This window comes from Pleurodeles waltl, chromosome 6 (genome assembly GCF_031143425.1).
Source record: "Pleurodeles waltl isolate 20211129_DDA chromosome 6, aPleWal1.hap1.20221129, whole genome shotgun sequence".
Taxonomy (NCBI): Eukaryota; Metazoa; Chordata; class Amphibia; order Caudata; family Salamandridae; genus Pleurodeles; species Pleurodeles waltl.
Genome location: NC_090445.1, coordinates 391,065,567 through 391,081,326, shown reverse-complemented (window position 1 = coordinate 391,081,326; position 15,760 = coordinate 391,065,567). Strand labels below are relative to the sequence as shown.

Below are 15,760 nucleotides of genomic sequence, written 5' to 3'. Positions count from 1 at the left end.
ATGAGTGCAGGGCAATCACCAATCGCAGGAGACAAGGTGGGACCCTTAAATCTTGGAGTTTCTTCCACAGTATTTCCCTATCCACTCTGTCAAATGCTGTGGAGTAAGCGATAAATAAAACATACAATACTCCTCAACTAGTCTGGACATATTTATCAATTATAGTTTGCATTATAAGGATATTATCTAAGGTATTATGGGCCTTTCTGAAGCCTGCCTGTTCAAATGGAAGAATACCATTTTCCTCAACCCAATCAGTTAATTGCAGTAAGATGCTTTTCGGAAATATCTTTCCAGTTGCGTCTAATAAGGCAATTTTTCTGTAATTTGATGGTACTGTTCTGTCTCCCTTTCTATGTAGAAGAAGTATTATACTACCCATCCATGATTCTGGGATATTGCCTTGGGCGTAACTGGAGCCAAATACTGGTTGAAGTAGTTTTGCCCAAAGCAAAGGCTTCCTTTTATTTAGTCATCGGAACCTCATCGGGCCTATAGCACCCGAAGAGTGCAATGATGTTATAATCCCCTCTAATTCAGCCACAGTTGGAGCACCCGTATTGTCCATGTTGCCCCCTCTGTTTGAAACTATCACCTTTCTCCCAGGGTCAGCACCCTGGTTTTCAGCATAAAGGTCTTGAATATACAAATTCCAATCTTCCTCTGCTATCGGGGGGGGCTAAGATTTTACAGTTTCCGCACCCCTCTGAGATGATAGCCCAAAATCTTCTGGGGTTTCTCTTTACGATTGCTTCCCTCAATGCGATCCACTTATGGTCCTCTTCTTTTCCTCAACTTGCCAGTTTCAGAACGCGATCTTCTTTTAAGTTTTGTTATTTTCCTATTCATTCCCTTAGTCTTGTACTCCAATTGTCACCTTACTAACATTTATTTCTCTGTTCAGTTTCAAGATAGGAAGTTGAGCTTTTTTAACTCTAGTTATACTACGCTCAAGCTGCTTAAGCAAAGTAATGTTGGGCCAGATGTATCAAAGCTTTTTGCATTCGCAAACGGTGCCAATGCCCGTTTGCGAATGCAAAAAGCCATTTCAGAATGTATCAAAGGCATTCTGAAAGCACTTTTAAGGAATCGCTAAAATAGTGAGTCCTTAAAATTGCGACCCTGTTTAGAGAGTCGCAAATTGCGACTCTCTAAATAAGAAATTCCGACTCACAATTTGCAACTCGCAAATTGGTATGCAGAACGGTGTCTCAGACACCGTCTGCAACTCGCTATGGGGTCGCAATGACCCACCTCATTAATATTCATGAGACACCGTTCTGCATACCAATTTGCGAGTTGCAAATTGCGAGTCGGAATGACTCGCAATTTGCAACTCGCAAATTGGATTTTCCTACATCTGGCCCTTGCTTCTTACATGTGTTTTAGCAATCGCAAATTGCGGCCCCATAGCGAGTCTAGGCACTCCTCCAGCAGACCTCCATGTTCGTGACTGCTTTCAATAAAGCAGTTTTTTTTTTTTTAAGTGTAGCCCGTTTTCCTTAAAGGAAAACGAGCTGCACTTAAAAAAAAAACCGAAACCTTTAGTTTTTTTTTTTTTTTAGGGCAGGCAGTGGTCCCTTGGACCACTACCTGCCCTGAAAAAATTGTTTTGGGTCCATTCACAAACTGGAAGGGGTCCCGTGGGGACCCCTTCACATTTGCGAGTGGGTTACCATCCACTTGAAGTGCATGGTAACTGCGATACCCTTTGCGACCGCATATGCGGTCGCAAATGGTATTGCATTCCACTCCGAATCGCAAATAGGAAGGGAACACCCCTTCCTATTTGCGATTCTGAAATGCATATTGCGAGTCGGTACCGACTCGCAATATGCATTTCTGCATAGCAAAGAGGCATTTGCACCTCGCAAACGGCGATTTTCGCCGTTTGCGACGTGCAAATCCTTTGCTACATCTGGCCCCAAGTCCTTTATGCGAATTGGGCATTAAGGAATCGCTATTTACCACCAAGTTTGCAAATTTTTAAAATGCATTTAAAATGCATTTAAAAAATTTACATGTAAAGCACACAAGCCCTTTTGGCATGTGTGCACCTTACATGTTGTAAAAAAAAAAATTCGGGTGCTGCAGAGGGGGCCTAAGGCCCCCAGCACCCTGGAGTTTGCATTTCCAAAAATTGCGAATTCCAGTTAGGAATTCGCAATTTGGGACATGCAAAATATTCACAAATATGGGCTGACAGGCCCAGAGACTCGAATGGCGGCCGGTATCGCAATTTGCGATTCGGTAATAGCATTTGTGATTTTTAAGAAATCGCTATTACCGAATTGCAAATGTGATACATTGCATTTTGCGAATCAGAAATAGCGATTTCTTAAAAATCGCTAATTCCGATTCGCAAAAGGCATTCTTGATACATCTGGCCCGTAGTTTATTAAGTTGGAAAAATGTGTTAAAACATCTTTCCACCAAACCTCCATATTTCCCACAATGTTTTCCACCAATGGCTTAATCAATATCATTTTAGCTGTCGTCCAAGACCAAAGACACACTTATTTCATGCACTGATGACTAGTACTGGGCCTATTAGCTGAATGGCCCCTTGGAAGACTATCCTAGATAGTAAAATAAATTAATATTGCAAAAGTAATAGACAGGGAGAAAAGGTACTGAACTGTGCAACATTTTTCCTTTACAAAAGGTGAAAAATGAAATGGAAAAAATACCTTAGTCCCTACTTAAACTCCAGGACTCCGACTACAATGACATTTAAAAATCAAATAAAGTACAAAGAAAATGTGGTGCATGCCTTATCAAACAAACAACACCCTCATACAGTGGTTTTATTACTTATTTGTGTGATATCACAAAAAAAAAACAAATGGCCTTATTTAGAATTTGGCAGAGGGGTTACTCTGTCATAAGTATGACAGATATCCCAGCTGCTACATTACAAGTTCCATAAGCTATAATGGAGTTGTAATATGGCAGATGGGATATCTGTCATACTTGTGACAGAGTAACCCTCTCTGCCAGGCTTTAAATCAGGCCCAACGTTCATATATCCAGCAGACAAAGAGAGTGATTCTTCCACCTTGAAAGTGACCAGGAGATGGAAAGAGGACTGGGAGAGGACTGGGAGAGGCCTGCTGGACAGGAACAGGAAGTCTCTGGGGCACTTCCTTCCTGTTGGAAACAAAAGTTGAAAAAAGGCTTCTCACACTAAAAATAAAATCTTATCAAGTAGATTTAGCTGCTTCTCGAGCTGAGTATCTGCTTGAGGTGTAAGCATGAGTGGCACTCTAATGGTCCCGTCATATCCAGAAGCTGCTCAAGAAGGCGGGTAATATCATGGGCTAATTGGCCTGAAAACATTGTGGTGCAAATGCGCGCCAAAAAACAAATCTTACACACTCTAACGGAAGAAAGAATTCTGCTTTGCACCAGACTGTGGAATTTAGAAGCTCTGTGTTACTCTGCATAGTGCAGAGTCCCCAAGATTTTAACATCCCAGGCCTCATATTATCACAGGTACTACCATTGTTGCAACTGGTTCTACCCATTCAATACATCTGCATTTTATTTGCTTTTCGGATCTCCCGGTTTTGGACTTTATACTGTGGATGAGTCTCACTACATCTGTCTCACCCACGATAATCACATGGCACATGGCCACACTTGTTTACCCCCAGTGTCTGTTTTATAGGATAATGCTGCTATGATGCAGCACGGGTAAGGGTCACTTGACTGGTTCCACAAGAACATGCATAAACATGTTTGTTCACATGTGTGCAAGCTGCACATGGAAGACTATTGTTGCCCACAGTCCAGTAACTGTGCACAGATAGCCTGGTGTAATAAGTACTGTGCAGGATTAGATATTGACCTGGGTTGTGTCTTGTAATAATAATCTACAGTGATAAAGAGTGATTTACTGTTTTGTCTGCACTGACACTTTATCATACATATAGGGAGAAAACTGCCTTTAACTGCAGTTTTGCTTCCCTTTGGCCTACAGAGACCAGTGACATAAATATTTGAGGTGTAACCTGTGCGGGTTCCAAAAAGATATCTGTACAATTTATGAGTGATCCAGAATTGTTGTATTTCTCTGGCTAAGCTAAGGATCAGAGCCCAGGACTTTTGTTACCCTACTGTACAGGGTAATTACATTACTCTCCAGCAGAAGCAACAAATGCTATCCCGCACAAAGGGAACAATGAAGAGGAAGAAGGTGGTGAATGATCTGTATCAATAAATCAATCAGTTATCACAATGTGCCAGGGATGGGCATGCCAAAGTCCACTAAGTAAAGGAGGGAATCCAGACCTCTGCAGCCAGCACAGGAGGGGTCCCCCTTTGAAGAGTTAGTGAGGACCGCCCTGGCAGTGATGTCAGCGAGGGGCAGAGCTGGGGCCACCAGAGGAGATGTGACTAGTGAGTCCTAGATGATGCAATTTTGAACTGTTCTAGTAGGCTGTACAGGAGAGTTGGGACATGGGGTAGAGAGGTGACACACTATAGGACTGGTTAGGGGTCACTGGCTTCTGGAACTTTCCACTTTCCTTTAAAAACTCTTGTACAAAGGGGAGACTCTCTCTTGCTTGATGCTTTCCCAGAGCTTTACTGCTGGACCCTAGGGGCCACCATGAAGCTTTGAGAGGACCCCCTTGATGTCCATAAAGGACTAAGAACTCTGCTCCCTTGACCCCAGGATCAGTGGGTATTCCCAAGGGACAGCAGGACTGGCCCCCATTTACCTCCAGAGGCCCAGATGGTGGAATTTCTGAACTCCTGTTCCTAGATACAGAGACCAAGAGGAAGGCTTGCATAGGGAGCTAGAAGCACTAGCATTCTGAAGATTATACCACTTTAGAAGTAAGGAGTTCTGGGGCAACTGCCCTGATGGCTGGAGTGCGCCACGAAGAGTACAGTGAGCTCAAGATCATAAATATTGGCCCAACAGGGCCTGAGTAATGGCACTTTATTTTTTGGCAACCTTTAAACATTTCTTTCTAACAAAGTGCTTGGTGCTCCATCACCATTTCTTACCCTACCAGGGCGGCCCAAGGACTGGGGTCGGAGTAAGATGTAATTATTACATTTCTCACAGGGAGGGAATGTGCATGGAGGCCCCCTCCCCAGACTGGCTACTGTCCTGGGGACGCCAACCCTCAGGACGTTTATGCAAAAATTGGAGTAGGACCTCATCCATAAACAAAGGATAGGGAGTGCCATTTCACCCCCTCAATGGTGGTGGCCTCACACCAACTCCTCGTGCCTGTGTCTACGGGGAGCTGGGAGGCCACAGCAGAAGACTACACCCTGCCCTGAGTAGAGGGCAGAGAGATAGCAGCTTCTGTCTCTCGCAGCTGCACTGAGAGGTGTGAGCTGATCGGCAGGCAGCAGGGCAGTGAGTTGTGGGATCCCTTGATTGCCCCCAATTAGTGAAGTCACAGGGGTACCCAAGTGGGGCCAGACATCTCACAAAAAAAGAAAGAAAAGCATAAAAGGAGAGTTGCTGTTGAAATATTCACTGCTCCAGAGAAGTGCCCCATAAAGCCCTAAGGGGATAGAAACAGACAGGACCTTTGCTGCTGCTTGTGGTGGCCCCATGACAATGGGCCACTGCCAATTATGTGACAAAAAGAGTGTGGGGGGGTTGGAGGAGTGTCACATCTCCCCCTTATGAGGCCCAAAGGATTGATATAAAAATAATGACCCTTTGTCTCCTGGGCCACAGAATATGATTTTATGGTTGTAATTAGTGTGGCCTCAACCTGCAAAAAGAAGACTTATGTTTTATAGCGACCTCTAGAGGTTGCAGGAACACGTAATCAAAATTTGGTTTCCTCTAGGGGCTGTTTTTATTATTACATTTTCATAGTTTAAAAGTCTACAAAAACACACAGACCCAGACTTTTCTCATTTTAAATGCTTCATTGACAAAATAATGGATATGCTTTTTTACCATTAATAAGTGTATGTTCACCTGATGACTAATATCGATGACTTGATAATTATTATGGATGGCTGAATTTACGTGCAAAATGATATCTTTAACATGTTTTTTTGTTTATCTTGTACCTTTGACCAAGCCAGTAGACTTACCTTGCATGTCAGTGTCAAAGGTGATTATGAAACGTTATCTATGGTATTTTTCATCTACCGATGTAAATATCTGTAATTTTACTGGGTAGTATTTAGTAGTCTGTGTGTATTAAATGTACTGGACAATAATTTCTTAAGTGTTATTATTATGTGCCTGCAAACAATGATACTAGCCTACACCACCTTCACTGAGTAGGCCTTGAACTGCTCTGCTTTGCTACCCTGAAATTGGGTGCTTGGTTCCCAGTAAGGGGAATTGGAGACCTATTAACTGTTCACGCCACACAACTAGTAAACCAGTTTCCATGTAATGTTCATCATAAATCTAAGTAAATTTAAACTGCAATGCTTGTTCCGCAAAAACATCTTTGAAGTAAGCACCCAGAAGAATAACTGCTAGCTCAAAATACAGTGGGAATAATTCATGAAATCCAATATGTGTTTGGAAACTGATGATGTCCTACAACAATTGAAGTATGAATTTTACATTTTGGAATAAGGGTCAAGATTATCAACAAAATAAACAAAGATAAGTGGTCTGAAAAGAAAATTTATGTTGGGTGACAATTATTTAGGTGCCAGGTCAAAAACAGATGGTAAATCAATCAGAGGTTGAGAACAGTTTTTCCTATCCACCTCAATGCCAGACCCTGCAGCCTACCCCTGCTGGGCATGCCACAAGTTGACATGCAGTGGGTGCTTGCCCCGTAAAGGATGGACAGAGCAATTGACCTATAGCCTCGCCCATGGGCCAGCATCATCTGTGCATAGTCAGAAGAAATATTAGGTGGGGAATGGCTGTGTTGTGCCTGCCATTTTCAAATGATGCCTTTGAAAGCATCATGTATAACATCTCAAATGACATTACTCTTGACATCATTAAAGACTTCACCTATGCCATCACTAATGTTATAATTGATTACATCACTATTGAGGAGGCTTATCAATTCACCAGAAAAGCAACACAATAAATTACAAAGTATAGAACACAAATATAAGACATACTTTTGGGTTTATTTTCTTTTTGCAATACCTGCAAGTGTTCAATAGAACATGTACTCTGTTTTATTTGTTTTATTACAGCAGCATACATACCAATCATATGTCTTTAGAGGGCTTCTATGAAATGGTTTGTGGGTTATAGCCCTCTTTTATGAGACTGAATGCTGCCCCATTATTGGGCTGGAGGAACTGGCAGTGATAACATAAATACATTTTATTCAAAGGAGCAGGACATTTTGAGTATTTCCTTTGGTGGGAGAGTTGTCCAACGTCCTTCACTCCATCAATATGGGTCTTAGATTGTGTGAGAAATCGGGTTATTGGATGAGGGGCTTTTGAGCCCTTCTCAAACAACATCCACAATCCTGGTCAGAGTGAACCACAAAAGTCACTGAATTAACCTGTGATTGACCCTCTGGTAGTATGGTACACAACCAGTCAGGCATAATTTAGAGGCAATGTGTGAAATATTTAAGCAGCACTCAACAATAATAAAATAAAAATTACAGAAATCCAAACAGTAGAACCAGAGTTGTTTTTTAAAGTTTTTAGTCGAAGCTAGCGCCTAAAAGATCAAACACGACCAGGGATATCTAGCCACGCAAGACGGATGCAAAGTCGAAAGTTATCGATGTCTGCCTTAGACCATGGTTCAGATAATTGAGGTGCATTGAGTCTGGTCTCTGCTTACCTTCAAACTAAGAAGAAATGCTGAAGAAGAAAATGACTGGAAAGCTAGAGTTTAACAGGGCAATGCAGCTGGCGGCATCTGAAAAGAAGACAGTTGGGCCTGCTAGAAGAAGTTGCATGAGGATTTCTACATTTGGACTTAGGGCCTGATTTAAATATTGGCGAAGGAGCTACTCTGTCACAACAGTGACAGACATTCCGTCTGCCGAAACCTAAATTCATTGATATTCTATGGGATTTGGATTTTGGCAGACAGAATATCCGTCACTGTCATGACGAAGTAACTCCACCGTCAATATCTAAATCAGGCCCTTAATCCATTTTTGGAAGTTGAAAATCTCCAGAGGTACAAAGCTCCAGGCTTTGGCCAACAAGTGTTTCAGGAGTCCAAATACCCTTTCAAAGATGAGTCCCTGAACAGGATTTACTGCTGCAGAGAAGAACATAGTAGGAGCTGCCACAAAGTCAGGCTGCCCAGCAGAGCATATAGGGTGGACCTGCGAGCAGTTAGGTCCTGGTCTCCTGTCAGTTCTCAGAGCAAATTTTGCTGAAAATTGAGATTTTGGTCTATCTGGTCACATTCAGCACCACTTCCAAGAGTCCATGACTGGGTGGGCACCACTTGGAGGTTCAGGACTCACTCAGACTGGGTCCAGGTGTAGGTTCAAGATGGTTGAAGCCTATTCTGTCCCTGTGATTCTGAAAAGGAGGCCAAATAACTAGCTATTGCAGTTGCTCCGATAGTCCTCAGTTCAAGCAGAAAAGCACTTTTCAGAAGCAGGGCAGTCCTCTGAGGTACACAACAGGCATCAGGCAGCGAGGTAGTCCTCAGAGTCTTCTGCAGGTCCAGAAGTGAACTGAAGAGGGGAGCAGAGCGTCCAACCTTTGTACATGTTGACAGCTTTGAAGTGAAACATACTTCAGGAGTTTTCTCACAACAGATGGTTCAGGATTTTCTTGCCCACATGCCCTGGTCCTAGAGTCCCAAAAAGGCTAGTTTAAGTGTCTTTGTGTGCATGCTGAGGAAGCTCCTTTGAAGTGTAGGTGGGACTGTGCACAACTCCATCCCTCCCATCCTGACAGGATGGCTCATTCTACCAACACTGAGTCCCCCTTTGTGATATTGTCTTTGAGGAATATGCATAGCAGACTGCCAAATTCACATAGTCATTTGACCCAGGACACAGGTTGCAAGCACAAATTGGTTAGGACAAGTAAATGCCCACTTTTAAAAGTGACATTTCCAGAATTTGAACTTAAAATACAACTTTACCATTAAAGGGGATTTTAGATAACAATTCTTTAGAGACCAGACATAACATTTCTACGTGTTCCCAAACAAAAGTTATTACATATTTAATGTAATAAGCAAAGCCATTGTTTTCCTATGGAAAGATAAGTCTTGCAGTAGTGACAAATTAATTTAAGAGATTTTCACTGCCAGGAAATACACTGCTCCTTGCTCTAAGTGGTGTTTGAAGCCTACCTTTGTGGTGACTTATATGTGTTAAAATGGAAGGTTTAGGATTGGCAAAAGGGTTATTTTGCCAAGTCAAATTGGAAGATAAAAACTACATACCGGCTTGAACATCAGGCCTGAGATATGTTTAATAAGGCTCGTTCATTATATGGCCCAATATATGCTGCAGGCCCAATAGTAGCATTTAACTTACAGTTACTGGCTACATATAGTACCATTATACTAGGGGCTTCACAAATAAATTAAATATGCCAATTGGTTATAGGAACATTTTATAATGTTTAGAGGAGTAAGCACAATCACTATAGCACTGGTTATCAGTGACAAAGTGCACAAAGTCCTAAAGCCAATAAAAACAAATTCCAGAAAAACAGTGAGGGGAAGGCAAAAAAGACTGGGAGCAGTTCTAACAGATAGCACAAGTATATTTTCTCTATCTTTGTGAGAAAGAGCCCACCTGTATGTGGTACTTAACTGTGTTGAAGCAGGAACCTATTTTTGAGCTCCAGTTTGTGGCCAACAAGAAGATGGTTGAGGCTGAACGTCTGTGCTGAAAGTGTTTTCAATATAATTTTGCTATGTCAGGTTTGGGATATTGGTTCTGAAGCTCCTGCATCATGCTTGGAGAAGCTGCCATGAAACACCTTGAGGAATACCACCTGTCTACCATAGAGTTACTGTAGCAGCCCCTGCATGATGTATGAACTGTCCAGAAAAAAAGACCCTAAGTAAACTTACAGGAGGACCTTAAGGTGGCCGGCCTGTACCCCAGTGAGGGATCTGCACTATGATGCCATGTGGTAAACGTCTTCTCTTCATGGCATCTGCATTGTGCCCCAGAGAAAAGTTCTCTGGTCACATGAGGGCTACTGACCCGACCCAGCATCTCCGCTCTTCCGACCTCGCCTTCGCAACTGTCACACGCATCCGCAGAATGGCAATCGACGGCAGATCATTGTCGCACCTCGCCGCCAAGACGTGGAACACTCTTCCCACCCACCTGGGTCAGACCAAAGACCTCCTTACCTTCAGGAATCTTCTCAAGACCTGGCTGTTTGAGCAGTAGCAGCACCTCCCCCCACAACTCTGCACCTTGAGACCCTCATGGGTGAGTAGTGCACTTTACAAATTCCTGATTGATTGATTGGCCAGTCCCAGTCAGCTGTGTGAGGTCGCTGGAAAAAGAGAAGGTGACGACCAGTGGCAAGCTTGAGGGAGAAGTGTCTGTGTTAGCTTGGTACTAAGAGAATCACAGCCAGGAGTTTTATGTCACAACTTTTCAAGATCACTGCTGTGACGCCAAGTTAGCTTTTTATTTAAGATTGCTCCTAATGAAGACTTGAAGACAACAGCTCCGACCTCCCCTGCAAGAATGAATTGTCTTCTCCTTCTCTGACTTTGCAGATGATAAATTAGCAAATTAATTTCGGAATATTGGTAAGAGAATAGATAAATTAGGCCAGTTGCTTGTCTTCAGCAGTTTGATCAAATGTTTAGCTACCGGAATCCACAGGTTCTTAAACTCATTTGTGTTAACGCTTCACAAACTTTGGGCAATGCAAAAACTGTTGCAAAATAACAAGCATCACAAGATGGAGTAGTTCATACCTCTATATTGTCAATGACATTAAGTTAATCATTCGTTTACTTTCTACTTCTTGTTGTCTTTGTAAAGCAAGCACTTCGCTGCAATTTGGCTAGGTTTCTACTACAGAAATACCACATACATGACACATAAAACCCTTCATCTCATTGACATCACATGTGATGATGGAAGGAGTTATTCTTTTTTCACTCTCAGCTGCTTTGTGCGTGAGAATGAATATGATGTTTCGTATCATAGTTAACAGAATGCAGAGATCAGAGCAAGATATATACTGCGCTCTATAAAGTTCATTCAGGCAAAAAGAACCAGCGGGAGACAGCTGAGATTCGGGTACTACTGCATTTGCAACATAACCAATTGTGAGCCTAAAGTACATGTACTGCTAAACGTGTACATTACAGTTTCCATCAACTTCTTGTTCTCACGGTAGCGCTGCTTCACCAACCAAGAGTTATATGATCCCAACCATCTACTCTGTGAGTAACACTGATGTAAAGCAGGGTGCTGCTAGACATGTTTCCTTGCACTAGCTTCTACTTTGGCTGTGGTATACGATGGAGAGCATGCTGAAGAACATGTTCTTTGTTTCAACTAAAACAGAATTTCTCCTTTGTATTGGCACTTGCTGATTAAAAAATATTATTAAAAGAAAAAACTCTGCAGTATATTGCCAAGATAAATATTAGACCTAAGTTTGCTTTACCTTTCACAAGTGAACGACCACTGAGTTACTATGAACATATTCTGAGCAGAGGTGGTAGAGCAGCAGACTACTTTGAAAGTTAAACAAGTTTACCAGATGAATACATTGTATATAAATAAATTAGCAATACGGTAAATTGAACATTTTATAGTATTCTGCAAATGTGAAGGAATTTGATATTAGAGGCGAAAAATAAGACGGTGTCCTCAGATAGATTTGTATGAGCCCTGCATGTGCATCAAAGAGAACATACTATGGACGATAGCTGGCCTCAGTTGAATTTAGAAAAGCTCCAACTATCTCAGTAAAATTAAAATGTTGTCCTTTTTTTATATTTGTTTGTGAAACAAATAAAATATTTAATAATTTGTGTATTCGACTGATAAATGCTTTTTCAGTAATGTTATGTATTGTTTTGCGGTTCAAATCATTGAAATTGCTTAGCCGAGGGTCCCCAGATTCCAGTAGATATCCAGAGGGGTTCATGCATTACAATAACCATTCAGGGGTGTCCCCTGGTTCCAGTAATAATTAAGTGGAGGTCCACAGAAGTCAAGAACCGATGTGGTAGAGTATTACAGTTCCATGTACTATGCTGCTATGAAGCAAGATCAACAATGGAACCAATCCTCTGCATCCCTTCATGTTATGAGCCATACACCACTGTACCTACTGTCTAGCATCGCCAAGTGATTAGTCTCATTATATAGGTATTAGCGTTGTGTACTGTTTGCCACATTGGATAAACATTGTTTCAGTGCTCCAATAATGTATTATGTTTACAATTTACTGCATTTTAAGAGCCACCTTTGTATTAAACCTGATAGTGTAGGGAATGTAAGCCTTGATTCTGTGAATTGATCCTCAGTCAGCCTCATTGCTTTCTACGCTAAGATCTTCTATCTCTCATTCTAAAATACATGAAGGTATCCATAAAAAATGCTTTTAATTTACACTTTATGCAACTGTGATTTTTTTAGATTCTGCAGAATGCTTCAGTTGTCCAGATGATCAAATACCTAATGAGAGGCAGGACAGCTGCATCCCCAAACCCATCGAGTACCTCTCCTACCACGAGCCTCTAGGTGCTATCTTAGGCGGTATCTCGGTTTTTGGTGGTCTCCTTACAGTCTGTGTTCTTGTAATATTTGTAAGAAACAACAAAACCCCGGTGGTGAAAGCTAACAACTTGACACTCAGCTACTTTCTTCTCCTCTCCCTCTGTCTTTGCTTTCTTTGCCCTTTCATATTTATTGGAGAGCCTTTCTCTGTTACCTGCAGATTCCGGCAGACCACCTTTGGCTTCTTATTCACGTTGTGCGTTTCCTGTGTTATGGCTAAAACCATCACTGTTATAATGGCTTTCAGTGCCATCAAACCGGATAGCAGGGTTCGGAAGTGGGTAAGATTTAAGATCCCCTACTGGATTGCTTTTATCTGCTCCTTGCTACAACTTCTGCTATGCGTCTCCTGGATAGTCCTGTCGCCACCATTCCAAGAACAGAATTCACAGATTTCCATGAGAACAATTGTCAATGAATGCAATGAGGGCTCTGGGGTGGCCTTTTGGTTAATGCTGGGATATATGGGACTTTTGGCCATGGTCACCCTAATTGTGGCCTTTCTGGCAAGGAAGTTGCCTGACACTTTCAACGAAACCAAGCTAATTACGTTCAGCATGCTGGTGTTTGTGTGCGTTTGGTTGTCATTCATTCCTGCCTATCTAAGCACCAGAGGAAAGCATATGGTTGCTGTGGAGATTTTTGCCATCCTAGCTTCCAGCTTGGGGATGTTTGGTTTTATATTCCTTCCTAAATGTTTTATCATTTTACTGAAGCCAGAGCGAAACACAAAGGAACACATTATGGGAAAGCAACTGGATTAGGGAGGACAAATGCTAATTGAAAACCTTACAAAATCATACAGGTCTTTTAGTATGTACTTTATGGAACTCTAACGTTATGCCCATGTACCTCAATGACGATCACAAATCAGCATAGGTGGGTAAATGAATCGGTGTAATTTACATTTCATTGATACTGATAGACATTTTATCGCTTACACTGCCCTTTAGACATAAACTCTCAAGATGCATTAAACAGAGTAAAACAAATTTGCAGACTATATAATTGCTGCTTGAACCCACTTCCTAAAGAAAAATAAATGATTAGTATTGGTTTATGTGGTATTTTGTTCAAAGTGTATGAATAAACAATGTTGTTTTCACAGTTTCATTTCTACCATAAGTTGTCGAAGACAAAAACAATATATCACTGGCACAGGTATGTAACTGGTACTCCTCTTGTGTAATGCCCATGAAGCTTCATTACTTTAACTCACTTCTAAACTAACATGCGGTTTTGGGACTAACTGCAGACAGTTTTAGCTGTCTGGGAATGCCTAAATTCAACACACAGAGCGACATGAAACGCAGTGATGTGCTGTGGCTTATACCTTTTCAGCCATTGCCTTGTTTGGTAAAGCCTCCTTCAGGCAGTGGCTGAAAGGCCTGTCTATTACATCTTGGTATTAGTTTATTGCACTTTGTGAAAGCACGCTTTGTTTGACTTATTTCTGTCTGGATTGGAAGCAAAGTAAACTACAACGTTTGGTTGATGAAAGATTGCCATTCTACCGTCTTGCAGGAGCACTGGAAATACTGATACTTGCATAATACTTTAGGGGCATGAGGTGGTTGCTAGGGATGCCAAGTTGGATGTTCTTCTAGTCGCAGTGGTTAGTTTCCATTAGAGGAATGAATATGTCTCTAGCAGCCAAAGGAGTCCATTACTGGACACCTAAATGCTTTACACACATCAGCCCTCAGTTGGGCTGCTGTGCGAGGTGAGGAGGCTACAGATACTGCTTCAGATGTGCACTGTCCAACTTTTGTGCAGTGCCACATTGACAACAACTCGGCTGCATTTACATGATTTCCGAGTTCTGCCTCTAACATCACACCAAAGACCTGCACACTTTCTGCTGAAAATAGGCTATAGGGTTCTGGAGGGATGATTCTAGTAAGGCAACAAAACCATTTAGCCTCTTTCCATTTTTATAATATCTTTGTCTTGTCTCTCAGTGGGAATCTTCCACCAATCCCACTTTTAATTGTTAGGCATCTGCTATAACATTTGGAAAAAGTGACATACAATTACAAAGAACCTTGCCCATCATGCACATCCCAGTATCTAGTTGATTTATTTACAAACACGGATTTTTTTCTATATAGTTTAACTTTGCAATAAGGTATATATTTGTGTTGTGATTTCCTGGCGGCTGCATCCCTATTGAAGATACAAATGAAAATATTATTTTACGGTAATCTTCATGGCCAAACACCTAAGTCCTTCCTCTCCCAGTACATACTTCACGAGGAGGTGTGCCGTCTCTCTAGACCACATCACTAACTATTCTTTTTTTCCATTACATGGAAGAAGCTACCCCATCCACCATGACAGGGCCCTTCCTTCACATTCTAATGCTTTTAATATTAAGCTGCATTGAGGAGTTATGTACCTCCAACCCCATCTTAGACTAAGGTTTCTGATAATGAAGATTATCGGTAAATAATATGTTCATTCCCTATTAGGAGCTGAAACAGCGGTGTAGATGGCACATTGATGACACATGGCATACAGATATAACAAATAGGGAATACACAAGCATAACTAAAAATCCTCAATGCTTCAGAAAAAAAGACAGCACATACTGATCAACCATCGTTATTTCTTTCAATGTTTCAAGAGATTATTATTGAAAATTGCTGTTCACTTTATAGCAGACTTTAGCACTCCGAAAGCAAACTTAACAGAATCATTCAGTTCCTATCTTCAGCGTTTCACAAAAGTGTCCTCTGATAACCAGTTTGCAGCTCTGCATATCTCCAATTAGAGGAACATTATGTAATTCCACCCACGAGGCTACAACTCCCATCGTAGATCTCCCTTGAATAGAACCAGGGAATTGAAGTTGCATTTTAGAGTAGGCCTTAGTTATGGTTTGACAAACCTTTCTACTGATAGTTATTGTAAACGACTTGTGCCCCTTATTAGAGTGACAGATGGAGATTAGTAAAACAATCCATGTAGAGGGCTTGGAACTGTCCCAGGGAAAAACTCTTAATTCCAAAAATAAGCAGTAAACAGACAGAGTGGTTTGTGTCACAAACCTCTCACCAGTCTCTAACAAAATGAAGAAATAC

At 41.6% G+C, this 15,760-nt stretch overlaps 1 protein-coding gene across 1 annotated transcript in view; it reads left to right on the top strand.

Moving 5' to 3' along the window:
- Positions 1–15,076, top strand: part of LOC138301580 (extracellular calcium-sensing receptor-like) — a 198,886-nt gene extending 183,810 nt beyond the window's left edge. The window contains exon 6 of the mRNA XM_069242097.1: positions 12,537–15,076. Within this exon, the coding sequence (XP_069098198.1) occupies positions 12,537–13,441 (905 nt within the window). The 3' untranslated portion in view covers positions 13,442–15,076. The remainder of the gene's footprint in view (positions 1–12,536) is intronic.
- The last annotated feature ends 684 nt before the right edge of the window (positions 15,077–15,760 follow it).